We start from the raw sequence: 20168 nt of genomic DNA, 5'->3' as shown, positions 1-20168 counted from the left end.
CGGTTCTCAACGGACAAAATGACTTAATTCCTGATGTTTGTCAATAACGCATCGAGTATTAGGTTTCATCTACACAGAGGGCAGCAGATACATTTAATGGTCGTACGTGTAAGTCTGATTGTGTTGAAATTGATTTTTTTCTCACAATCGCTCAGGAACAACTCTTGAACCGAGTATGCAGTGTTTATAAAGTACGTCGGTGAAGGACAAAACCCACATTTTGAATTTACATCACCCCGACGCAAATTCCATCTTACAAATACATGTACATGTAGTTGCAAAATGGCGTTCAGTTTTTGCCATTTAGTAACTCTGTTAGGTTAGCCTATTTCTATTTTCACCAACACTTGAATGAGAAATCGTTCAGTCACTTTCAAATACATTGTCATGTTTTCTTTATTTTCTGAAAATACACCCAAAAAATGCTGAGATTATTGAAAAGAATTTGGTACATTAATTCCTGAAATATGTTAATTTTTCCATAATAGAAAATGTATGTACAATTAAAGGGACAAAGTTGTCCATCATTCATAACAAAGAATATTTTGGATTAGGCAAATCGGATTGTACGTTCCTACTTAAACAACTTGAGTTTAGCACTGTTGTAATTTATCACAACTCCGTGGGAAAAAAACCAATACTTGCACTTTCATTACTCAACTGTGCCAAAGACATAAAAAAGATTGCAGAGAAATTCTCAAATGATTCTGATTAACATAAAGGCTGTTTTTTGCCGGGTCGAGGACTGGATGAAATTGTCGGGGGAGGAAACCTTCCAAGAATGCATCCTACATCTCAAGTTGAATCGCGCCTTATACTATGTGTGCAAACTGTGTCAGCATTCATCGTGCACATATATCCATTCTCTTCCACTATACTGCAGGAGGGTCAGTAATCTTTATAGTGGCCCAGTCTGCAAGAAAAAAATGGAGAATGATATATTACACAAATATTGACTGCTTCAAGTGTTATAGTTATCAAGCATCCCTGTGTGATTGATCAATTGCTGTTTGAGAGTTAGCCACGCCCCTTGGACAACCCTATGTAGTTTTTGGACACTAAGTTTTGTTTGTCTTAGATGTTGCATGTTCCGCATCTATTCGTATATCATGTAATTGGACAATATTACACAAGCTGCGTCGATGTTATTCCAAGTGTCCTTGCGTACCTGTACAGCAGGGCCTTGCCACGGCTATTACCCACAGCCATGTAGCCACTACTTGGAGAGAAGTCCAGCATTGTAGGCAGGCCAATGCTGTCGGCTCTCGGGGGGAAGTTTTGGAAAACGTGGCAGTCTGGTAAGTGGATCTGTAGTCATAAAAAAAACACAATACCTCATCCAGATAAAGAGTCAGTGAAGAGCCAACGCATCATTGTTTTGATGACCTATGTACAAGGTCATTTTAATTAAAATATTTGCATGTGTCTTAAGGGGCAATGCCTGTGCTTGTTTTCATGTACACAGTTGGGTCTCCAGTCTATTATGAATTTGCCAAAGCCTGATAGGACAGTAGTCAGGGTGTCTGACTCGAGGTTGTACCAGTCTCCAGTGTGTCCTTGGGCAAGACACTTTATCACGATGGCTCCTTCACAATCATAGGGATGTCAACAGCTTGTACATCCAGTTGGCTGAAGTACATTTGCCGATTTATGAGAATACTGACAATCTTGCAAATGTTATACCAGGCCCAAATAGATTGCAATGTGTGGTACATGTGAGTAATTTATCTCTCCAAATCTCACCAGTTTAACTGCGCTTTGGGCGTGGAATGATGCAACCCCGAGGATTTCATTGGTATGGTTGAACTTTGCCGATGTCACCGATGTCATCAGGTTCATAACTGCTTTGATGGGCTTTGGTCTTGCTGCTACCATGTACTGGCTACTGTCGTAGATATTCACTACTCCACTGTGGGATCTATAATAACACAAAGAAAAGCACACCATCTTTCACCAGTCATTCAGCTGCACCTCCAGCAATGTAGTTTCTTCCACCTCATACATATTCATAAACCAAATGCAGCTCTGTAATTGGTCAATGCACTTACTCACTGCCAACTAATGTTAGCTCCTAGACTCCTCACTATGCAACAAAAGGAATCACAGGTTTTGTTATTAATGGTACCATACTGGAACCTTCATGACTTCAAAGTTGCTGTTCTTCAACAGAGGGCATTTAAAACCGTGGGCCAAAATGCACTCACCCACAAGCCAAGTACTGGCCACCCCTCGAGACAGAAATGGTAGTGCCCTTGATGCAGCCCTCATCCACAAACTTGTGGATACACTCCCTGGACTTCATGTCCCAGATGTAGACCTCTCCATCATCTGGGGAAAAAAGGGGTGTGGGAATAATGGTTGCTGTTATGGGTTGCAATACACAGCCTTACTCATTGGTGCTGTCATAACTATGCTATGCTTCATCTACTTCATTATCTGTATTACTTTCTTACCTCCGAATGAGAACAGCTTCGAACCGTCTCCACTGAACGCCAAAGACGACACTGATCCATTCATCTTCAGAGAGCTGATCAACTCTTTGTTCTAGAAAGAAATAGAACACCAATTAATTACCAATAAAAGTGTTAATTGCAGGTATTATTGCACTGAAACATGCACAAAACTGCTGCGTATGGACTGAACCAATAGCCACGATTAGGAGGCATTACTGCGATGGCATCGTGCTTATACGCATGTTGTATGCAAGCTCTCAATAAACAGGGTATGTAAAACTCAAATTTAAGAATGCTCGCAAACTACTAACAAGCATTTGTATCAGAATTTTGAACTAGCAAACCACAGACTTTTACCAGAACTCAGAACAAGTGAGTGAAGGGTTTTGACATATTCCAAACGAAGACACTTGCCTTTGCGGAAACGAGATGAATGAAGCCGTACAGGCCCAGAAATGCCATGAAACTACCATCGGGTGAAACCGTGAAGTGACGCAACGGCTGCCTCTCATGGTACTCTGAAACAAGTCAAAAATGAGAAATACTAATTTTTTTAGTTGAACTCAAAGACAGCGATGGAAGGATTAGCCATGCTAATCTTTCCACCGAAGACTAATTCTGCATCGAAGACTTATTCTGCATAACATTTTTAGCTATGATTGTGTCCCCATTTATAAAAGACACTCCACTAAGATGGTTTAACTATGATTTTCTTTTTTTTATTTATTCATTTTTTTAACTCACCTCTCAAAAATGACATTTTCTGCACTTTGCCGGCGATCATGTCGTAGACGTAGTACCAACGCGACCTTGATGACATGATGACTTCGGCTCCGTCTGCCGAAAAGTGAGCGTTGGTGATGGGAAAGTGCTCCATGGCAACGCTCTGAATCTTGGGGTTGTTTTTGCCGTCAACCTACAACACAGACCGGAAATAAATGTTCACTGTCAATTGTAACAAGAGCCTTCAAAGCAATGTTTATTTTATTATGTCATTTTTTGTTTCTTTCTTTTTTTAATACAGTACCTGGAATATGTGTAAACTCTGATCTTCACCCGCCGTTAGTAAGACCTGCGATGTTGGATGGAACTCTAAAGCTGACAGCTTCCCCTGTCAGACAAAGCAAGTACAATAAATTAGGTTCGCACATTGGATTAAATTTTGTAGTTCTGCTATTAACAGGTATGCGGAGACGATTTACGCTTCGGCCGCTCACCTTCGTGTACTGCTCCTTGTTTGCGTTGGTGACTTTCCGGATGTTCAGAGAGCCTTTTGGGAGCGATTCGGAGGCAGTCAGGTAGTCGCCCGTCCGTCTCAAGAACCGGTCAGCTTCATCTTCTTCACCTCCGCTCTCATCTGTGGCAAAAGAGAAGGAAAACTTGTCAGTTATTAGAGCAAACCAAATTCCGTTGCTGACTTTTTTGCCTCTTGAGTGATGCCTGATATACCAGGTTTGGAACATTGCTTTTGTTGCTAGCATCGTGACTTTGGACGTGATTCCTGACCACATGGCAATATATAGGGTTGCCGGCTTCCGACTAGCGTCCCCAGAACAAAAACAATGACAACCTGGGATGTTGTTAACATCAGACTGGATAGCTCAATTGGCACAGCCCCTGGATGGTGATCCAGAGGTCACAGGTTCAAACCCAAGTCCTGTCAATTTCTTTGTCCAAATTTCTATTAAACTTCCAAACTCAACAAAACTTATGCCTCATTCCTGGAAAAGCTAAGTTGAAACGAATCCTTGCAGATGTGCACTTATGATGACAGTACCTTCTGAATCGCTGCGTCTCTGCTTGTCAGACTGCAGCTGGGCCCAGGACGGGGTGCTACCAACGACCTTCTCAAACCTGAAATAAAAGAAAAATTGAAATCACACTTGAAATCAACGCTTCTAAATTGAAATTGAATCAACTGATTGAAACATTGAAGTGTTGACACTCAGGTTTTGGAGATTACCGACTGATTCAGTGTAACTTACTGTGTTTTTCTTTTGTTGCTGAATATCGTCGCAGTGTTTGCTGGTAGCGTTGTCCTTTCATGGCTTGGATCTTGATGAGCACTAAAGTAAAAGGCAAAAAAAGTTAGTAAAAATTGTTTAGTACACTTTACAAAAAGGAGCAACAATTTGAAATAAAATATTTCCCAGGTCTGAATCATTGCTAATGTTGCTTGAGCATAATTTTGGAAATGATCGCATGGTTTCTGACTTGTATCTCTAAAATTAAATTCATTGACAATTTCAGGACTGCTAACGATGCTCTGGCAAAGCACCGATGTGGTGTTGCAGAGGTACCCTGCTTCAGTCATCTTCAGTCACCTTGTATTAACTTCGTCTTCTTCATCTTCCCAAGCTGGCTTCCTCTGTTCCGCATCTAAGACACCGATCCTCTATCAGGCACAAAGAAAAGAAAGTGTTACTAAAAGGTCAAAAAGTTCTATGCAACAGGCAAAATAAAAAAAGAAGAAATAGTTTATCCGCCGGGCTGATTTTAATAAATAGAGCCCCCCCCCCCCCCCCCAACAGGATGGCAGATGGATTCTACCATTTCCTTGACTCTTTTGCCGATACTTTTGTGTCCAAAGGAGCCGTCACACGTTCTACCAGATTTTGAACTTGCGTATAATACATCATCTACAATTTGGCTGTAAACGAGTAAAAAGACAAGACAGGCCTATTGCAAATATTTGATTAATAAAAAAAAAAAATGAGAGATAGATGAAAAAAACGATGAGAGCAGGAACGAGAAATTTTTTTTTTTTAAAGTTGACCTTACCATGATTATCTCTATCATCACCATCAAATTATCAATATATTTTTATTTTTATGAATTCACGCATCATCAGAATCACACCAACATCTGAACATGATGACCAACATCATTAATCATCTTCATTTAATAACATTATTTACCTTTCCATCTCCTCTATTCAAATTCTCCACAAAGGTCTCCTGGCCTCCCAGGACATATTTCTCCAAGAATGCCTCTTCTGAGTCCCGCTTGTTGACAGGCATTCCAAGGATATTCGGCTTCCTCTTGCGGTCTCTCTCATCCTTTTGGAGTTCCTTCTCTTCAACAGATGAATGGAATTCCACATTTTTCGCTTTCGACCGTGACACGCGGGGAACAGCTGCGGCTTCTGATGGCACTGATCGTTTCTTTGCTCTCCGCAGCATTTTAAAGTCCGCTCAAGCCGTCCAATTAAGCTTGGAATGTTTGCAAAGAAATCAACTAAATGCAGTATTTGTCTGTGCAGAAACACAGCTTGTGTTGTGTACAACAAATTGCAATACACACGTGTGAATGTAAAGCCCGCCCTCTACCGTCTATTACATGTGTTTGAAAATAGAGGGCGGGCTTTCTCATTTATTTTGTCACTTGCGTGTTATTGTAGATAGAGGGCGGGCTTTATCATTTACTGGATAATGATTTTGAAGGTAGAGGGCGCTTTTATTTATGGATAAAAATGATGAAGCACGCCCTCTACTGCAATCGCAAATGATAAAGCCCGCCCTCTATTTTCAACAACACGCGTGATGATTTTCAAAAAAAGTAAAGCCCGCCCTCTACTGTCATGAATATTTTTGGCGAAACGGCCTGGGGCGATAGAGGGAGCTGTTCATTATAAACATTCCGTGACCTTATTTGGCTTGAAGTTTACAAGAGTTCGTTGACCTTAGCGAAACAGTCTTGCACCTGAACGTCACCACATCAAAAGGAATACACCACAACTTGAGCCACCAACCTACTTGTGGGGTACTGTCATCCCGAAAACATCCGCGGTTTGGGCTGCTTACTTTTGCAAAGTTTTTGCACTTTTACACCTTGATGTTTGACGACTTTGGCGCGGATACTGGACAAGATATGTGACTGGAGTTCACTTCTGTTTTCCAGGAGTTCGTAAAGATTCATTGAGTTTGCTGAGAAGTTTTGTTCTGAACTTGATGGTTCGTGTGCTATCGTGTGATCGTTTGGAGTGGGATGGGCGTTCCATGGCATTGACTTGACTGTTGCATTGAACCAAGTCAGTGAAATTTTGAAACTTGAGCCGGTCGCTACGTCATTATTCATAAATACCGGCTTTTACATAGGACTAAAAATGTGATTTGGGTTCACAGATAATTATTTAAACCCGACAGTTTGTGCCAGTTTCAACAAAAAGACTGAATTTTGGAAGGATATATTTCTGTTCTAAATAAAGTTTATTATTAAGGACTAAGGTTTATTGGCAATTCTCAACAAGTTGTACATCACTGTAACGCAGTTTTTTAAGGCCACAACAACAGAGAATATGGAGGACATTTTCTCCCAGATTCGCGAGGGCAACGCCATGCATGTGCGTGTATGGTTAGATAACGTGGAGAATGACCCAAACCAAGGGTAAGTCAAAGTGCATTTATTTACAAACTTTATTTATTTTTATTTCTTCTGTTTTGATGCATTAGAAATAACATGAAAAAAAGTAATTATGTTAGTGTCCATTTGACATGGATTCTTGATAATACCTTATACATTATATATTTGACCCTTTGTTTATTTTTTTCATTATTAACTTATGACTAGGCTTCCCCCAATTTGTAAAATTGTGTACTTTGTTGCACTAAATTGAAATTGACTTTGTTAAAGTAAATTGTTAAAATAATAATTATTATTTTGTTATGCATCTATTCATACAAATAATTTAAACTGATATGAGACACCCATCATCATTAATCATATGAACTTGCATTTATCACCCTATAGCGATGACCATGGTTTCAGCCCGATGCACTGGGCATGCAAGGAGGGCCGCACCAACATCGTTGAGATGCTGATTGGTCGAGGGGCTAAGATCAATGCCACCAACATGGGTGATGACACGGCCCTGCATCTTGCTGCAGCGCACGGCCATCGAGATATTGTGCAAAAGGTAACTTTCAAGATTTTCTTGGTATAACAGTTCTCAAAATATACTTAATCCTAAAAATCAAAAACACTGTACAATTTAACACTTCAACAAATGCCATTTTCTTTTGATATGAAGTCTATAATACATTATTTGCGTATTTTTCTTGATTTCTAAATAGCTTCTTCAACTACGTGCTGACGTCAATGCTATCAATGAGCACGGTAACACCCCACTACACTACGCATGCTTCTGGAATTTTGAACTCATTGCCGATGTAAGTTCCCCCATCAGAAAAACACTTTGTTTTATCCCCAGTGTCAAAGACCAGCTGCCAATGTCTAATGGAAATTTACAGAAATATAAAAATGTGTTGTATTTTAAACACTTCTGGACTCCGTGCTCAAGTACCCCTGTCTTCAAAGAGAGAAATTATACGAAACTGCTGAAAAAAAGGAAATTAAGGACTCTCAATATTGTGTATGAGAGTTATTATATCACGTTATTTTAGGATCTCACATTAATTTGTTAATATCAAACAATCATTGATGACATTTTCCATGTTTGTTTTGGTTTTGATATCTAGGATCTTGTCAACAGTGGTGCTTTGGTCAGTCTTTGCAACAAATTTGGAGACACACCCTTGGATAAGGCCAAAGCGGGACTGTCCAGCGTTCTTAAAGGTATATATACCAAATATTTTGTGAAATTCATTCCGTCTTTTTTCTTGAGCGTGTGTGAAGCATTTTTCGCGTAGCTGCCCAAAAAACATTGGCAGTTTCGCTTCTGCCGTCTTGACTATTTTCCTTGAACACTAATACTGTAAAAACAACGTGTTAATTTAAACTTAGTTAATTTAACATACACATTGATCGCAATCATAACAGCAAAGCGTGTAACTTCCGTGCAAGCACTAGTCTTATATGAAGAGTCGCGAAACAAATTAATTTACAATTAACAATATGACTGAAAATGTTTACTTAATGACAATGATGGCAGTTACCTTGATATTGAATATCACTAGTAACTTCAAAACCTAACCAAATTCAAATCCAACTACATGTATTGTATTACATCAGTATTCCAAACATACTGATACTTTTTTACTTGTAAATCAAAATCAAAATTGTAAACCAATAATTTTCCATTGCAGTGTTAACCTTCTAATTCTTTTTTTTTAATCTAATTATTTGGAAACATGGTTTGGGAATTTTAAACTAAATTGTTAAAGGTTTTATATACAAATTACCCACTACTTTTTTATCAAAAACCTGGTTTCCAATTTCAACAGGACAAATTCCATTAATTCCATCTGTTTCCACTGCAGTTGAAAATCATTCGCTCCACAATGAACAAATATTTACTAACTACACTTCAACAGCAGTGCAACAATGTGAGACACAGTAATTAAATGCAGTGTTTTCTATATTTCATCGTTACAGATCGAGCCGCGGCCAACGGACAGGACCTTAACAAAGTGCCGTACAAGAACAGCAACTGGGGCGGCATGAAAACAAGAACACGTGAGTACCGCTGACTAGCTTACTAGGCAAAGATGTGTCAAATGCAATGTGAAATTTCCTTTGCTTGCTGTCATGGCTACTAGTTTAAACAGGGCTGAATTTAGGTCATGCAGACCATTCTTAGGTCATACAATTTTTTTTCGCTGGGCCAGCCTACAGTCCTCCCACTAACTCACTGACAGTTGTAGTACTCGTACTCGGTACCCATACTCGAGTACTACTCGAGTACTTTTTTGAGAGACTCATACTCATACTCGAAATGACGGTGTTGGTATACTCGGGTAGCAAAGTACTCATACTCGACATGTCGAAATTGTACTCAATCATCAACGTACTCGTACTCGAATAGCAGTACTCAAAAAATAATGGTATAGCTTGACTTAACACGGCCTTATTTTATCGATACTTTCAGTTTGAAATGGTTGATTGGCTTGCAGTGAAATCAAAGTTTCCTGATTTTCCTCTGTGTATGTCCGGACAAACACATTTAACAGCCATAGTCGTGAATGGGTCAGTATATCGGCCTGACTGGGCCTGGGCCAATTACGCACAATGAACCATTTGCCGTATGGTCGTGTTTGGAAATAAAGTACTCGCGAATTCCCCTCACACACCTTACCCCTGCATCCGACCCACATTGACCCCAAGCATTTAGCGAATGTTGCTCGCTAAAACCTACCCGTGTATTCACCCCTTAGTGACCCCGTACACCCCAGCGAGTGTGTCCCGCTAACCCACTGGCCGAGACCTACGGTAGCTAGAGATCAGGTCACGTCCTTCATCTCATAGTTTTACTCCATAGCATTAGTGTGTAGATTCTTACCTAGTCTAGATAGAGACTAAGTCTTGTACACAACCCTATGTACCGAGAAAGTTATTCCCTTTCCCTTTTCCTTGAGGATCAGTTTCTTGAGGATCAGTGATACTTCGTCCCGCTATAGCTGCTCTCGGACTTCCTTCCACTAGAATGTCTAAGTCAGCCGATGTACAAATCACCCATAGAGAACTTTCCCCATGCCTTTGTACACGTCTGCATTATTCATGACTACCAGAATCCAATGCTCCCATTGGCTAAGACGCGCACCCAAAAGTCTTTATAAAGCGCGTAGAAATGGCAGTTCTGGTCATTGAAGATCTGAGCTCTGACCCCGACAAAGCTCTTGGCATGTACATGTACACGTAGATTGTACTTTGTAGATCAGGGCTCTGTCCCAAACACAGAGCTCCCACACATAATCCACACGTATATAGTGCGCCCTCTATTGAGATGTAAATATTCCTGAGACTAGTGTGTGTAAGATACTGTATCTTATCTGACTCTTTATTGATAATGTCTCTCACCCAAGAGAAACGTTGCAGTATGTACTTACATTGTGCAGGTTCTGTTACATTTTGCACACGGAGCTTAAAGATTTCAAGCAGACCCAATCATCCCACGCCCCAGACTTTACCGACGAAATGCTGACGCAGTCTTGGTTATTATTCCAATCATTTGGTTCGTTGGTATTCCAGAATGTGAAATTTGTAGAAGCTCCATCAATCCAAATAAAGTCACCTTCCTGTTTTTGGTCGTGGTATCCAATCCACAAGCGCTGATGCTCTCCGGCGGCTTTCGTACTATAAGCCACTAAAAACTCATTTTCTGCAAGACTCGCTACTGATGCCAGATGTGCAGGGCTGCCGTTTGTTGCAAAGTTCCGACAGTAAAGTTCAGCATCGTAGAAAGGTTTTAGCTCAGCATCATAGAGGTAACAGTGATCTTCGTAGGCCAGCCAAGGCGGGGGGCACTGGACTTTCTTCAGGGTTTCATTCCTGCAACGTATTCCTGTCACAAGCTGAGAACAGAGTTGAAGCAGCATGCCCAGTCTAATGACACATTTGGAACACATTGTTATTTTGCTTTTTTTTTTTCAAATTTAACTTGGCTTTTCTGGAATACCAGTAGATGAACCAGTTATAATATTCTTTTTCATTCGTGACCAGCCCTGGTAAAAGTTTGTCATTAAGAAAGTCAGGTGCATCTCTTTTCATAGACGAATCTGGCAGGGTATTCTATTTGGACAAACCATAACAACAGAAGGGCAAAACCTAATATTGATTTACATCACTCCGACGCAAGTTCATCTTATGAATAGTTTAACTGCGGTACCCGCTGCTACATGTACATTGGATTCGAACCAGCCAACTGATCCCGCAAAGTCAGTGGTCGAGTGATAAGATGTCTGCACTAGAATGCAGTAGGTTGTGGGTTCGAGTCCCGAGTGATTTTTTCCAACTTTCACACGGGAGGTAACACACGGAGTATACAGTGTTTTAACATCGGTGAAGGGCAAAACCTAATATTGACTTACATCACCCCGACGCAAGTGTAGCATCAAAAGCATGTGTTGATTATGCACTCAGTTTTACTGTTATTGGAATATCAACAGAACAGCATCTTGCTGGGCATCGCTTCGTCCTGGATATCACAATTTTGGTTTGTGGGATAAACCAGAATAATGCAAGAAAATTGGCATTAAAAGCACTACAGCTTTTCAGAACTGACGACAGAATCGACACAGATACTCAGCTGGCGTCCCATTCCATTGACAAAAACAGTCTCCGAGCCTTCTTCAATTTTCAGCCAGTTTACATGTTTTCATTGGTCTTGTGTGAAGAACATTTGCACAAAGTAAACTCCACAGGTTCAAGTCATCAACATGTTTCCTTCATTCAGTCCCAATAAATTAGGACAAATTCCTTGGATTTGCTTCTTCTGTGGATTTCAAAATCAGCGTCACATTGGATTTTACTCGGTAAAGCCGAAAATGCATCAGTTTCATTCCAACACTGGCCGCTTTAGCAGATAATGTGTGAGTGGTACCGGTAGTTGAGCTGCGTCCAACTTACAGACTGTTAGGGCGTGTTCTGAAGATGTGGGGGATTCCTATTGGCCAATGCCTTTGGCCAATCGCAGCTGCATGGTGGTTTATGAGCACCCAGTGTCCCAGTCTCAGTGTTAACAGAGTGATATTTCAAAAAAAAAGTCAACCCACGCATTTATGCAGTTGCAATCTTACTGAAATCTGGAGCAAGAACAATCGTGATTCCTGTTTTGAACTTCTTCCCTAATATGCAGAGTCTTTATTGAATAATGCATTTTGCCAATAATTGCAATTCCCCTCACACAGTCATAACATCAAGCTTTGGATTCAGTATTTGTGCAATTTGAGTCAAATTGTATAATTGGCAATTGTGGTTTTATAAGAGAATATTTCTATTTTAATTGGGAGCTGTACTTGTACCTTAGCTATGGTATGATGACGTACAGTATTTACACGAGGTAGCCAAACGGCCGTGTTTATTATTAGAGGTCCAAATTGCCTGATGTATTGTGCACGTCACTTTATTACTTGCATTGCAGCCTGTATGGTGATTACAGTCATAATAGTAGCTTTTGTTCACTGCGTGTGGCCTTGCAGTTGTACACGTATTGCTAATTTCAAATTTTCTGGTTGTGATTTGAGATGAATACACGCTGAAGTATAAAATAGTGTGCATATTAAAAAAATTAAGCCAATTCACGATACTACGACGACACAAGTTTCCTTACAATACATGTAACTTAATTTGTAATACACGAGATTCACTAATATTTCTTGCATCTTTCCTATGGCCCCATAAATTAAAGATTCTTTAAATTTACTTCAATTTCCTTAAACAATTGACCTGCTCTCGTTTCTGTTATTTCTTCAGAGCCCTAACTCCTCCGAATTCCTTCAAAATCCATCAGACTTGAACAGCTACAGCACAATCACTTTATATTTACATCTTTATTTCAATTTAACACTTGCCAAGTCATGTTTTGAATTGCGCCCGAAACAGCTTCCGGGACCTGTTCTCATTCAGCCGATTGCAGCTACGTGATGTAATGCATCTAACCGACAAACTAAAGCAAACGCGTGTGCCTTGTGTCAACGCTTGCATGCACCCATTCATGGCTTCGCCAAATTACAAACCAACTACAAATGGAAATTTCCAAAAATGTGTCTTTAGACGCATCTTTGGAAATTACATTCTTTCATTGTTTCTTCAAAATGACAGCATGCCAGGAAGAATAATTTCACAGGTAGTTTACTGCCATTACCATCTTTAAACCAAGTATGCTTGTCAACAATACTTTTTGTCAATTACTTTTTGGATAGCTGCAAATGATTTACTCTACCTTTAAAAGTTAAAGTACAAAACAAAATGTGCAAGATCAACCAAGTTTCTTGGAAAAAGTACTTGGGAAGTTAAGGTTAAGGCTGACTTCATGCTCACAGGTTTAGATATCTTTCTGTGTGTCAGGAGATGGAACACTCTCAAGATTTGCCGGGATCGACCTCAAGCACGTGAAGCTGCAGACCAAAGTTGGCAGCAGCCCAACTGGCGAGGTAAGTACACGATTCTGGATACTATTCGGCGCTTTCCAAGCAGCTTGTGCGAAAAATCAAATCACAAGTTTACTGTGGTGGGACTCAAACCAGCTACCTGCTGACTAGCGCAGATATCATTCGACCACCAAAATCGTTGAATTGATTTTCTCACCAGCTCTTGCAAAGCACAGAATATACAGTGTTTGTAGAATTTAATCCAACAGTAAACCCGTCTTCCAACTTAGTGTTTATTTATTTGTAAGGATTCATGAAAGTTCCCAGCAAAAACAAAATGCCTGGATTGTTGGTTTAAGGATGCACAAGTATCAGCCTGTCCATCACCCTGTCTGTAACCCTGTCTGTCACCCAGACCATCCCTCTTTCTGTCACCCTGTCTGTTGCCCCATCGAACGGGCTGTCTGTCGTAAGATCTGTCACTCTGTCTGTTGGGGTGTCTGCCATTCTGTCCATCATCCTGTCTATCTTCCTGTCTGTTGCCCTGTGGAATGGGCTGTCTGTCATAAGATCTGTCACCCTGTCTGTCGAGGTGTCTGTCGGGGTGTGTGTCATTCTCTCTGTCATCCTCTCAATCATCACGTCTGTTATCAATACCTGCCTGTCGTCCTGTCTGTCACCCTGTCTGTTGGGCTGTCTGTCATAAGATCTGTCACCCTGTCTGTCGGGGTGTCTGTCGGGGTGTCTGTCAGGGTGTCTGTCATTCTGTCTGTCATTTTGTTTGTCATCCTCTCAATCATCCCGTTTGTCACCTTATCTGTCTCCAGATGTGGAAGGGTATGTGGCAAGGCACGGAGGTCATGGCCAAGGTCTTGCAGCAGCACAACATCACGTCGCGCATCTCGCGTGAGTTTGGGGAGGAGTTCCCCCGCCTACGCATCTTCTCCCATCCCAACATCCACGCCGTGCTGGGCTGCGTTAACCACCCCCCTAGCCTGATCGTGCTGAGTGAGTACCTGCCAAGGGGATCACTCTTTCATCTTCTCCACGAGGCATCAGGTAAGAGAAGGTTTGGGGGTTTTACCAGCTTGGGAAACTGATGATTATTTCCTTATATTTGGCAATCATGCAGAGACGTTGCTGCAAGATTTCCGAGAGCTTGACTTAGCAGCCAGATTTCTCAGTTAACGAGTGAAAACTACAATATGTGTTCTGCTTTACTTATCCACAAAACAGTATTTGGGGAACCCACTTAACCTTAACCTTCCCAAATCCTCCAAAATCCTGTTTGCAAAATGGAGGATTTTGCAGGATTGAGGCTACATGTATATGGCAAAAATGTGTTGCTGATTTTGGGGACTGCACTGTGTCAAGGCCGTAGGCAGACCTTGTGTTGTTTATGCTCAGCCGTGCATAAATTTTTACATTATTTTAAAATCCTCCGCGCTGCTCCAGGATGTCACTGGCTCTGCCTCAACATATTGACAGTGACTGCTGGAGGATTTTGCAGGATTGAGGCAGTGGTTACCCCTTCAACGACCACATTCAAGAAAAATGGATGATGCTGCAGGACTGAGGCTGCTTGCAATTTTTAAATGGAGGCAGTTGGAGGATTTTGCAGGATTGAGGTCGCATCTTAGCAAAAATGCCTAGGGAGTTCGGGTTAAACTTTGTTAGTACAGACTGTTTCTTAGCTAAGCTAATAAAATAAGCAGAAGTTGCATTTTTGTTACAGTATAATGGTACACTGGTATTCAGTGAGCATTGCCGTAGGAAAAAAACCCTCTAATTGTTGTTGTTGTTGTTGTTGTTGTTGTTTAGATGTGATGATTGATCAAGCTCAGACGCTTCGCTTTGCGGTGGACATTGCTCGTGGTATGGCCTTCCTGCATGCCATGGAGCCACTCATCCCACGCTTCTATCTCAACAGCAAGAACATCATGGTACACAGAAAATTCAGAAATTTAAGCCCGCTTTTAATAGTATACAAATAATGAATGTTTATGAGTGCAATGGTAAGAATAAATTCATGAGGTGACAGATGGAATGTTCCATTCACAAAGCCTGGTTAAATTATTCTTTCCATTGCACAAATGTGAAGCATTCATTATTCGTCTTATACAACACCTGAATAAATCCTCGTCAACTGATTGAACAGAGCCGGCAAAAGTGTGACCGTACAATGGAACTTCTATTTTATCGTGGAAGAGAACTCTTTTTTTTGCCTTGCGGCCGCACCGTGTGTTGGGGTGAATATTCAATGACACGTGATCAACGACCCACCAATCAGCTGACGAGGATTTATTTACTTGTTGTATATAAAAAAAAAGCCCATGTCTCTATCCCCAAACAGTAAGTGGTCTAGGCAGTCTTGTAGTTTAGTCCATCATAAGTCCAGTCACAAGTAAATCACAAGTCCAGTCACACATTCGGTCTAAAGTAACTGGGAAATGAACAATAAAGGAATGCATTTGTCGTAGTTCAGTTGAATAGCTTGTGACTTGATGTAGGTCTGGATAACTTGCGGTGGACTTGTGGTAGACTTGCAAATGGACTTATTAAGGACTTGTGATGGACACGAATGCAATGCTGACATCGTGATTGTAATTTCAGAGTAAGTAAAGTCTGTCGCAAGCCAATGTGGCCCATCAGGCCGGCGTTTATCTCCGGTTTCAGTAGCATGAAGAGACTGAGAATATTTCTATTCCCCCTGGATGGAATGCTAGTCCATCGCTGGTTACTCCCCAGTTAATGCCGGTACCCATTTATACTCCTGGGTGGAGGGAGCTAAGTGGGGTGAAGTGGCTTGCCAAAGGACACAACATATGACCAGCAGCTGGATTCGAACCCCTGACCCTCTGATCATGAGTTACAAGCCCTTACAACTAGACCACACAACCCCCACTAGATTTCGGAGTACCCAGAATCAATTTGTTTCCTATTTGGATTGTTGACCAGATTGATGATGAGCTGACGGCCAAGATCAACATGGGAGATACCAGATTCTCCTTCCAGAATCGCGGGAAATTCTTCAACCCGGCCTGGGCCTCACCAGAAGGTATAGCAGAATCATTTCATTATTATTGTTTTTTTTGTTTTTTTATTTGTAGTGCCATAATTAAAGTTGGTATATAAGTGCTTTTTGGGTGGGGCAACCCGAAAAATAGATTTTCAAATTGAATTGATAATTTTCCAGCATTACATTAGTTATGAGCTTTCCAATGAGATATCGCACACAAAAATCGACCGACGATCAGTAACCAATTAATGAATTTCAACTTTTGAATTAAGAGCGTCCCACTCCTTATTCGAATCCGAGTCGAGTGGGACCTAGTTACACATGTGCTCCTGTGACAGTGCTGTTTATGAATAATAATAAACAACACACGTTCAAGTAACTTACTGTACATATGTACGTGTGAGCCACATGCAGACTAACTATTGTAGTGATTGGACCAATAGCATGTTGAATATTCATGTGGAATAATAAACCAGCCAAGCTTGTTAATCACGGGCGGTTTCCCACACGCCGCCCGCGATACGGCAGTCTTGTATGCAGTGTGAAACCGTGAAGTCATGATCATGGAGCATGTCTCACAATGGCTGCAATCACGGATCGGTCCCGTGACATGGCTACGTCACTAGATATGAATATTTAAAGCGTTTCGTTCAAAACTTTCTTTTTAAAATTTTGTACAGGCCTCTAAATGCAAACAAGGAAATTTATTTGTTACAGGGCATTACATTCCTTCAAACTTCGTTGGGAAAAGAAATTTGAAATTTTGAAAAAGCACGTATATACCAACTTTAAGATGACGATGTTTTTTTTATTCAGCTCTTCAAAAGGACCCAGAAGAGATGAACACACGAGCGGCCGACATGTGGAGCTTTGCTATCCTGCTATGGGAACTAGTGACTAGAGAGGTACCGTTTGCTGGATTGACACCCATGGAAGTCGGAATGAAGGTACCGAAAAATAATCAGATTTTTTTCTCCATTTCAATTAATTAGTATTTTCCCATTTTGGTATTAGACAAAGTATGTTTAGTAGGAAAATAATGTTGCACCAAGGAAATTAATGTTTGAATGGCTGCAGTGGTTGAAATTACATAGGGTTTAGTGTGGGGTTTCATGGTTTTGAAAAACCTCGGTCTGCAATGTATTTAATAGTATGATGCTTGATCTAAATTTTCGTATTCTTTTTGTCTGCATGAAAACTTGAAGATTGCAGATGCGTATACCATTGCCTTTATAGACTTGTTTACCTATCTTTAGCTTCTTAATTATTCCCAGAACATAGAATGGCAAAGGTTGATGTGCACATACGCCCAGTTGGAATATCTTTGTTTTCGTTATGAAATTTTTTTTTACTTATAGTTTTCACTTTGCATAATGTAGTGGTTGAAGAATTACCGCAACAAGCTCTTCAATTGAATATTTTTTTCCAGCAAATTTACAAAAAGTTTGTTGTTATGAAGTAAGCACAACATTTTCCAATAGTTTTTGACAGCGAAGTGTTTTTAGGTTTTTTTGTGTATGCCCCAACTTTTGTGCTAATGACAGTATCTGTTTTTTCATTGCCTGAAAAAAAAAATTAGAATGCAAATGCGGTACCATGTCCCCGATAGACATGTGCGCGTATATCTTTAATCCAAAGTAACAATTGTCTAATCCGGTTATATGAACATAAACATTCCTGTTTGTCTTATTGATTGGGATTCCTGTCCTTTTTTGCTCAGATCGTAGGGGAGGGGCTGCGTGTGGAACTCTTGCCAGGCATCTCCCCACACATCATCAAGCTGATGAAGATCTGCATGAATGAGGACCCTACTAAGCGGCCGCGCTTCGACCGCATCATGCCAATCCTTGACAAGATGCGCATTGCGTAAAAATAAAATTAAAGATCGCCAACGAAATGCTGCCAGTATAGTCGTCAGCATATTTTTGTGCCAAACAAAAAAAAGTCAACTGAAAAGCTGTCATGAGCAATATCCATAGCGCAACGTTGTGACTGATCAGATATTTTCTGTTGTTACTAATGTTGTGCAATCCCAACCCGAAACTGACCCGACCAGAAACCGACTAACCGACTTCGGTTCGGATCAGGTCGTTTTTCCCCATTATTTCAGTCAGGTCAGGGCGGTCTTGGTTTTTGCATTGCAATTTACGGGTCGGGCTGGGTCAGCTTGGTTATGCCTCTTCTGAAAAAACCCAAAATAAACCAAAACAAACTGAAACAGTTCAGAAATTCACGCGGTGCAATATTTTTGCAGAGTCACTGTGCCCATTACGACCGTCAACCAACTGCACTATTTTACACATGGCTTGCGGTCTTTTATGTGTAGACCCACCAGTAGGTCACGTTATGAGTTTTCACCGTATTGTACGATATGATTCAGTACGTTCCAGAGACATTGATTTTCATGCGACGCGGGCAAGTTCAGGCACAAAAAGCAGAGGCAGTTGCCCAAGCCAGATATTCAGGGTGGTTTTTTTTGGGTTGGTTCGGTTTCGGGTCGGTTCGGTCGTTTTTTTTTGCTTCAATTTTCGTCAGGTTGGGTCGTGTCGGATTTGGGGAGTTCAGATCGGTTTCAGTTCGGTTTATATCAGTAGTGTTTCGGGTCAGTTTGAACTGGTCAACCAGACCTGATGCACAACATTAATTGTTACATCATTAATTTAGGTTGGGTTTTCCCTTTCAGGTTGGCATACCTTTTGCTGATCTTCGTGAAAGCTGTGTTAGCAGAAAATTGTGTGGTTCAGGCAGCACTGTGGAATTTGTTTGCCATGATTCAGATGTGCCACCCCTGATGACAGTGGTTCGAATCCCACCCAGAACAGTTTTACAAGTCTTTTTTTGTCCTATTCTTCCAGTCATTTCTATGACAATTCTTGACTGCGTTGAGCTTCAAGGATTGATCGTTACATCAAGGGTCCTTGGCTTATTGCTCAAAAGCATGAAATGTAATTGAAAATTATACTAAATTTCTTGTCTCATGATGACGAGCAGATCAAACTTCTCAGAGCCACACAACTCACTAGGAGATATCTTTCTTTCACATGGTGTTACCGCAAACCTCCCATTCATTCGTTGTCTCAAAAGCTCTTAGAAAACACAAACAGGCCTTAAAGATATTAGCCTCTTTTTGTGCATAGAACTTGGTTCAGAGAATTGTGTGGAACAGCTGAACCACTGGCTGCTAGGATTATTTTTGGCCGGAAAACACAATTTTTGGCCGAAAAACACCATTTTTGAAAAAGACAAAATAAATAGGCTAAATTTTAGAATTTAGTCAATCACCGCAAATACTGACTCTTGAGAGTCATTTGTACAGTATTTGTACGATACTTGTCACTGTAGGTTCATATTTTGTAACAATCCGAGGCCTAGCCACGAAGCGATATTTGCCACGGAGCGATTACTTGCTGCGATGACCGACTGAATAACGACCAAGTTCAATTTTAAAACACTGTGTGTACATAACCAATGGGAACCACTGACGTGTATAGACGTCCACCGCCAGAAACTCAGGCAAAGCTTAATCCGTCACCCGCCCCTGTGAATATACATTGCCAGATCGTGGTTACATGTTCTCCGGCGTTAACTGGTTAAAGACACTGATAAGCTCTGCTGAAATACATGAACATTTGCCTTGATGAACTGATAAAAAAAGTAATAATAGGGCATGTTAAATAACTAAACTGTAGGAAGTATGTCAAGGAGACCTATTTATGAAGCTTAAGGAGTATTGCTTTTTTTTTTATTCAGCTTGTTTGGCTTTGTAACGAAACAAGGAAGTATTTTTAAAGTAAACATGGTGCTATATACTTCTCAGAAATCCTCAGAACAAGTTAACCTTAAATTTAAGGATTTTACCAATCAAGAGGTTTTGTGTACTTAAAAATAATTGTATCCATCCATGTTTAGTGGTATGGAGTACTTTAGTTG

At 40.7% G+C, this 20168-nt stretch overlaps 2 protein-coding genes across 2 annotated transcripts; one reads left to right on the top strand and one right to left on the bottom strand.

Moving 5' to 3' along the window:
- Nucleotides 1-376: 376 nt before the first annotated feature.
- LOC119729349 (U3 small nucleolar RNA-associated protein 18 homolog) lies at nucleotides 377-5778 on the bottom strand. The gene is made up of 13 exons (XM_038201973.1): nucleotides 5372-5778; nucleotides 4778-4848; nucleotides 4439-4519; nucleotides 4231-4307; nucleotides 3671-3810; nucleotides 3481-3564; nucleotides 3198-3369; nucleotides 2868-2971; nucleotides 2454-2544; nucleotides 2205-2328; nucleotides 1744-1918; nucleotides 1169-1308; nucleotides 377-913 (listed from the first exon to the last, which is right to left on the bottom strand). Exons 1-13 carry the CDS (start codon nucleotides 5633-5635, stop codon nucleotides 889-891), a joined length of 1548 nt encoding a protein of 515 aa, XP_038057901.1. The 5' UTR covers nucleotides 5636-5778; the 3' UTR covers nucleotides 377-888.
- A 375-nt stretch (nucleotides 5779-6153) lies between these two features.
- LOC119729347 (integrin-linked protein kinase-like) lies at nucleotides 6154-18679 on the top strand. Its single transcript, XM_038201972.1, has 11 exons — nucleotides 6154-6839; nucleotides 7203-7368; nucleotides 7526-7621; nucleotides 7931-8027; nucleotides 8787-8867; nucleotides 13197-13282; nucleotides 14047-14278; nucleotides 15041-15162; nucleotides 16178-16277; nucleotides 17055-17185; nucleotides 17959-18679. The coding sequence occupies exons 1-11, from the start codon at nucleotides 6751-6753 to the stop codon at nucleotides 18106-18108; spliced, it is 1350 nt and encodes a 449-aa protein (XP_038057900.1). The 5' UTR covers nucleotides 6154-6750; the 3' UTR covers nucleotides 18109-18679.
- Nucleotides 18680-20168: the final 1489 nt, after the last annotated feature.

Source organism: Patiria miniata, unplaced genomic scaffold (genome assembly GCF_015706575.1).
Source record: "Patiria miniata isolate m_02_andy unplaced genomic scaffold, ASM1570657v1 HiC_scaffold_20, whole genome shotgun sequence".
Taxonomy (NCBI): domain Eukaryota; kingdom Metazoa; phylum Echinodermata; class Asteroidea; order Valvatida; family Asterinidae; genus Patiria; species Patiria miniata.
The sequence above is the reverse complement of the archived record's forward strand: the minus strand, read 5'-3'. Positions and strand labels throughout refer to the sequence as shown.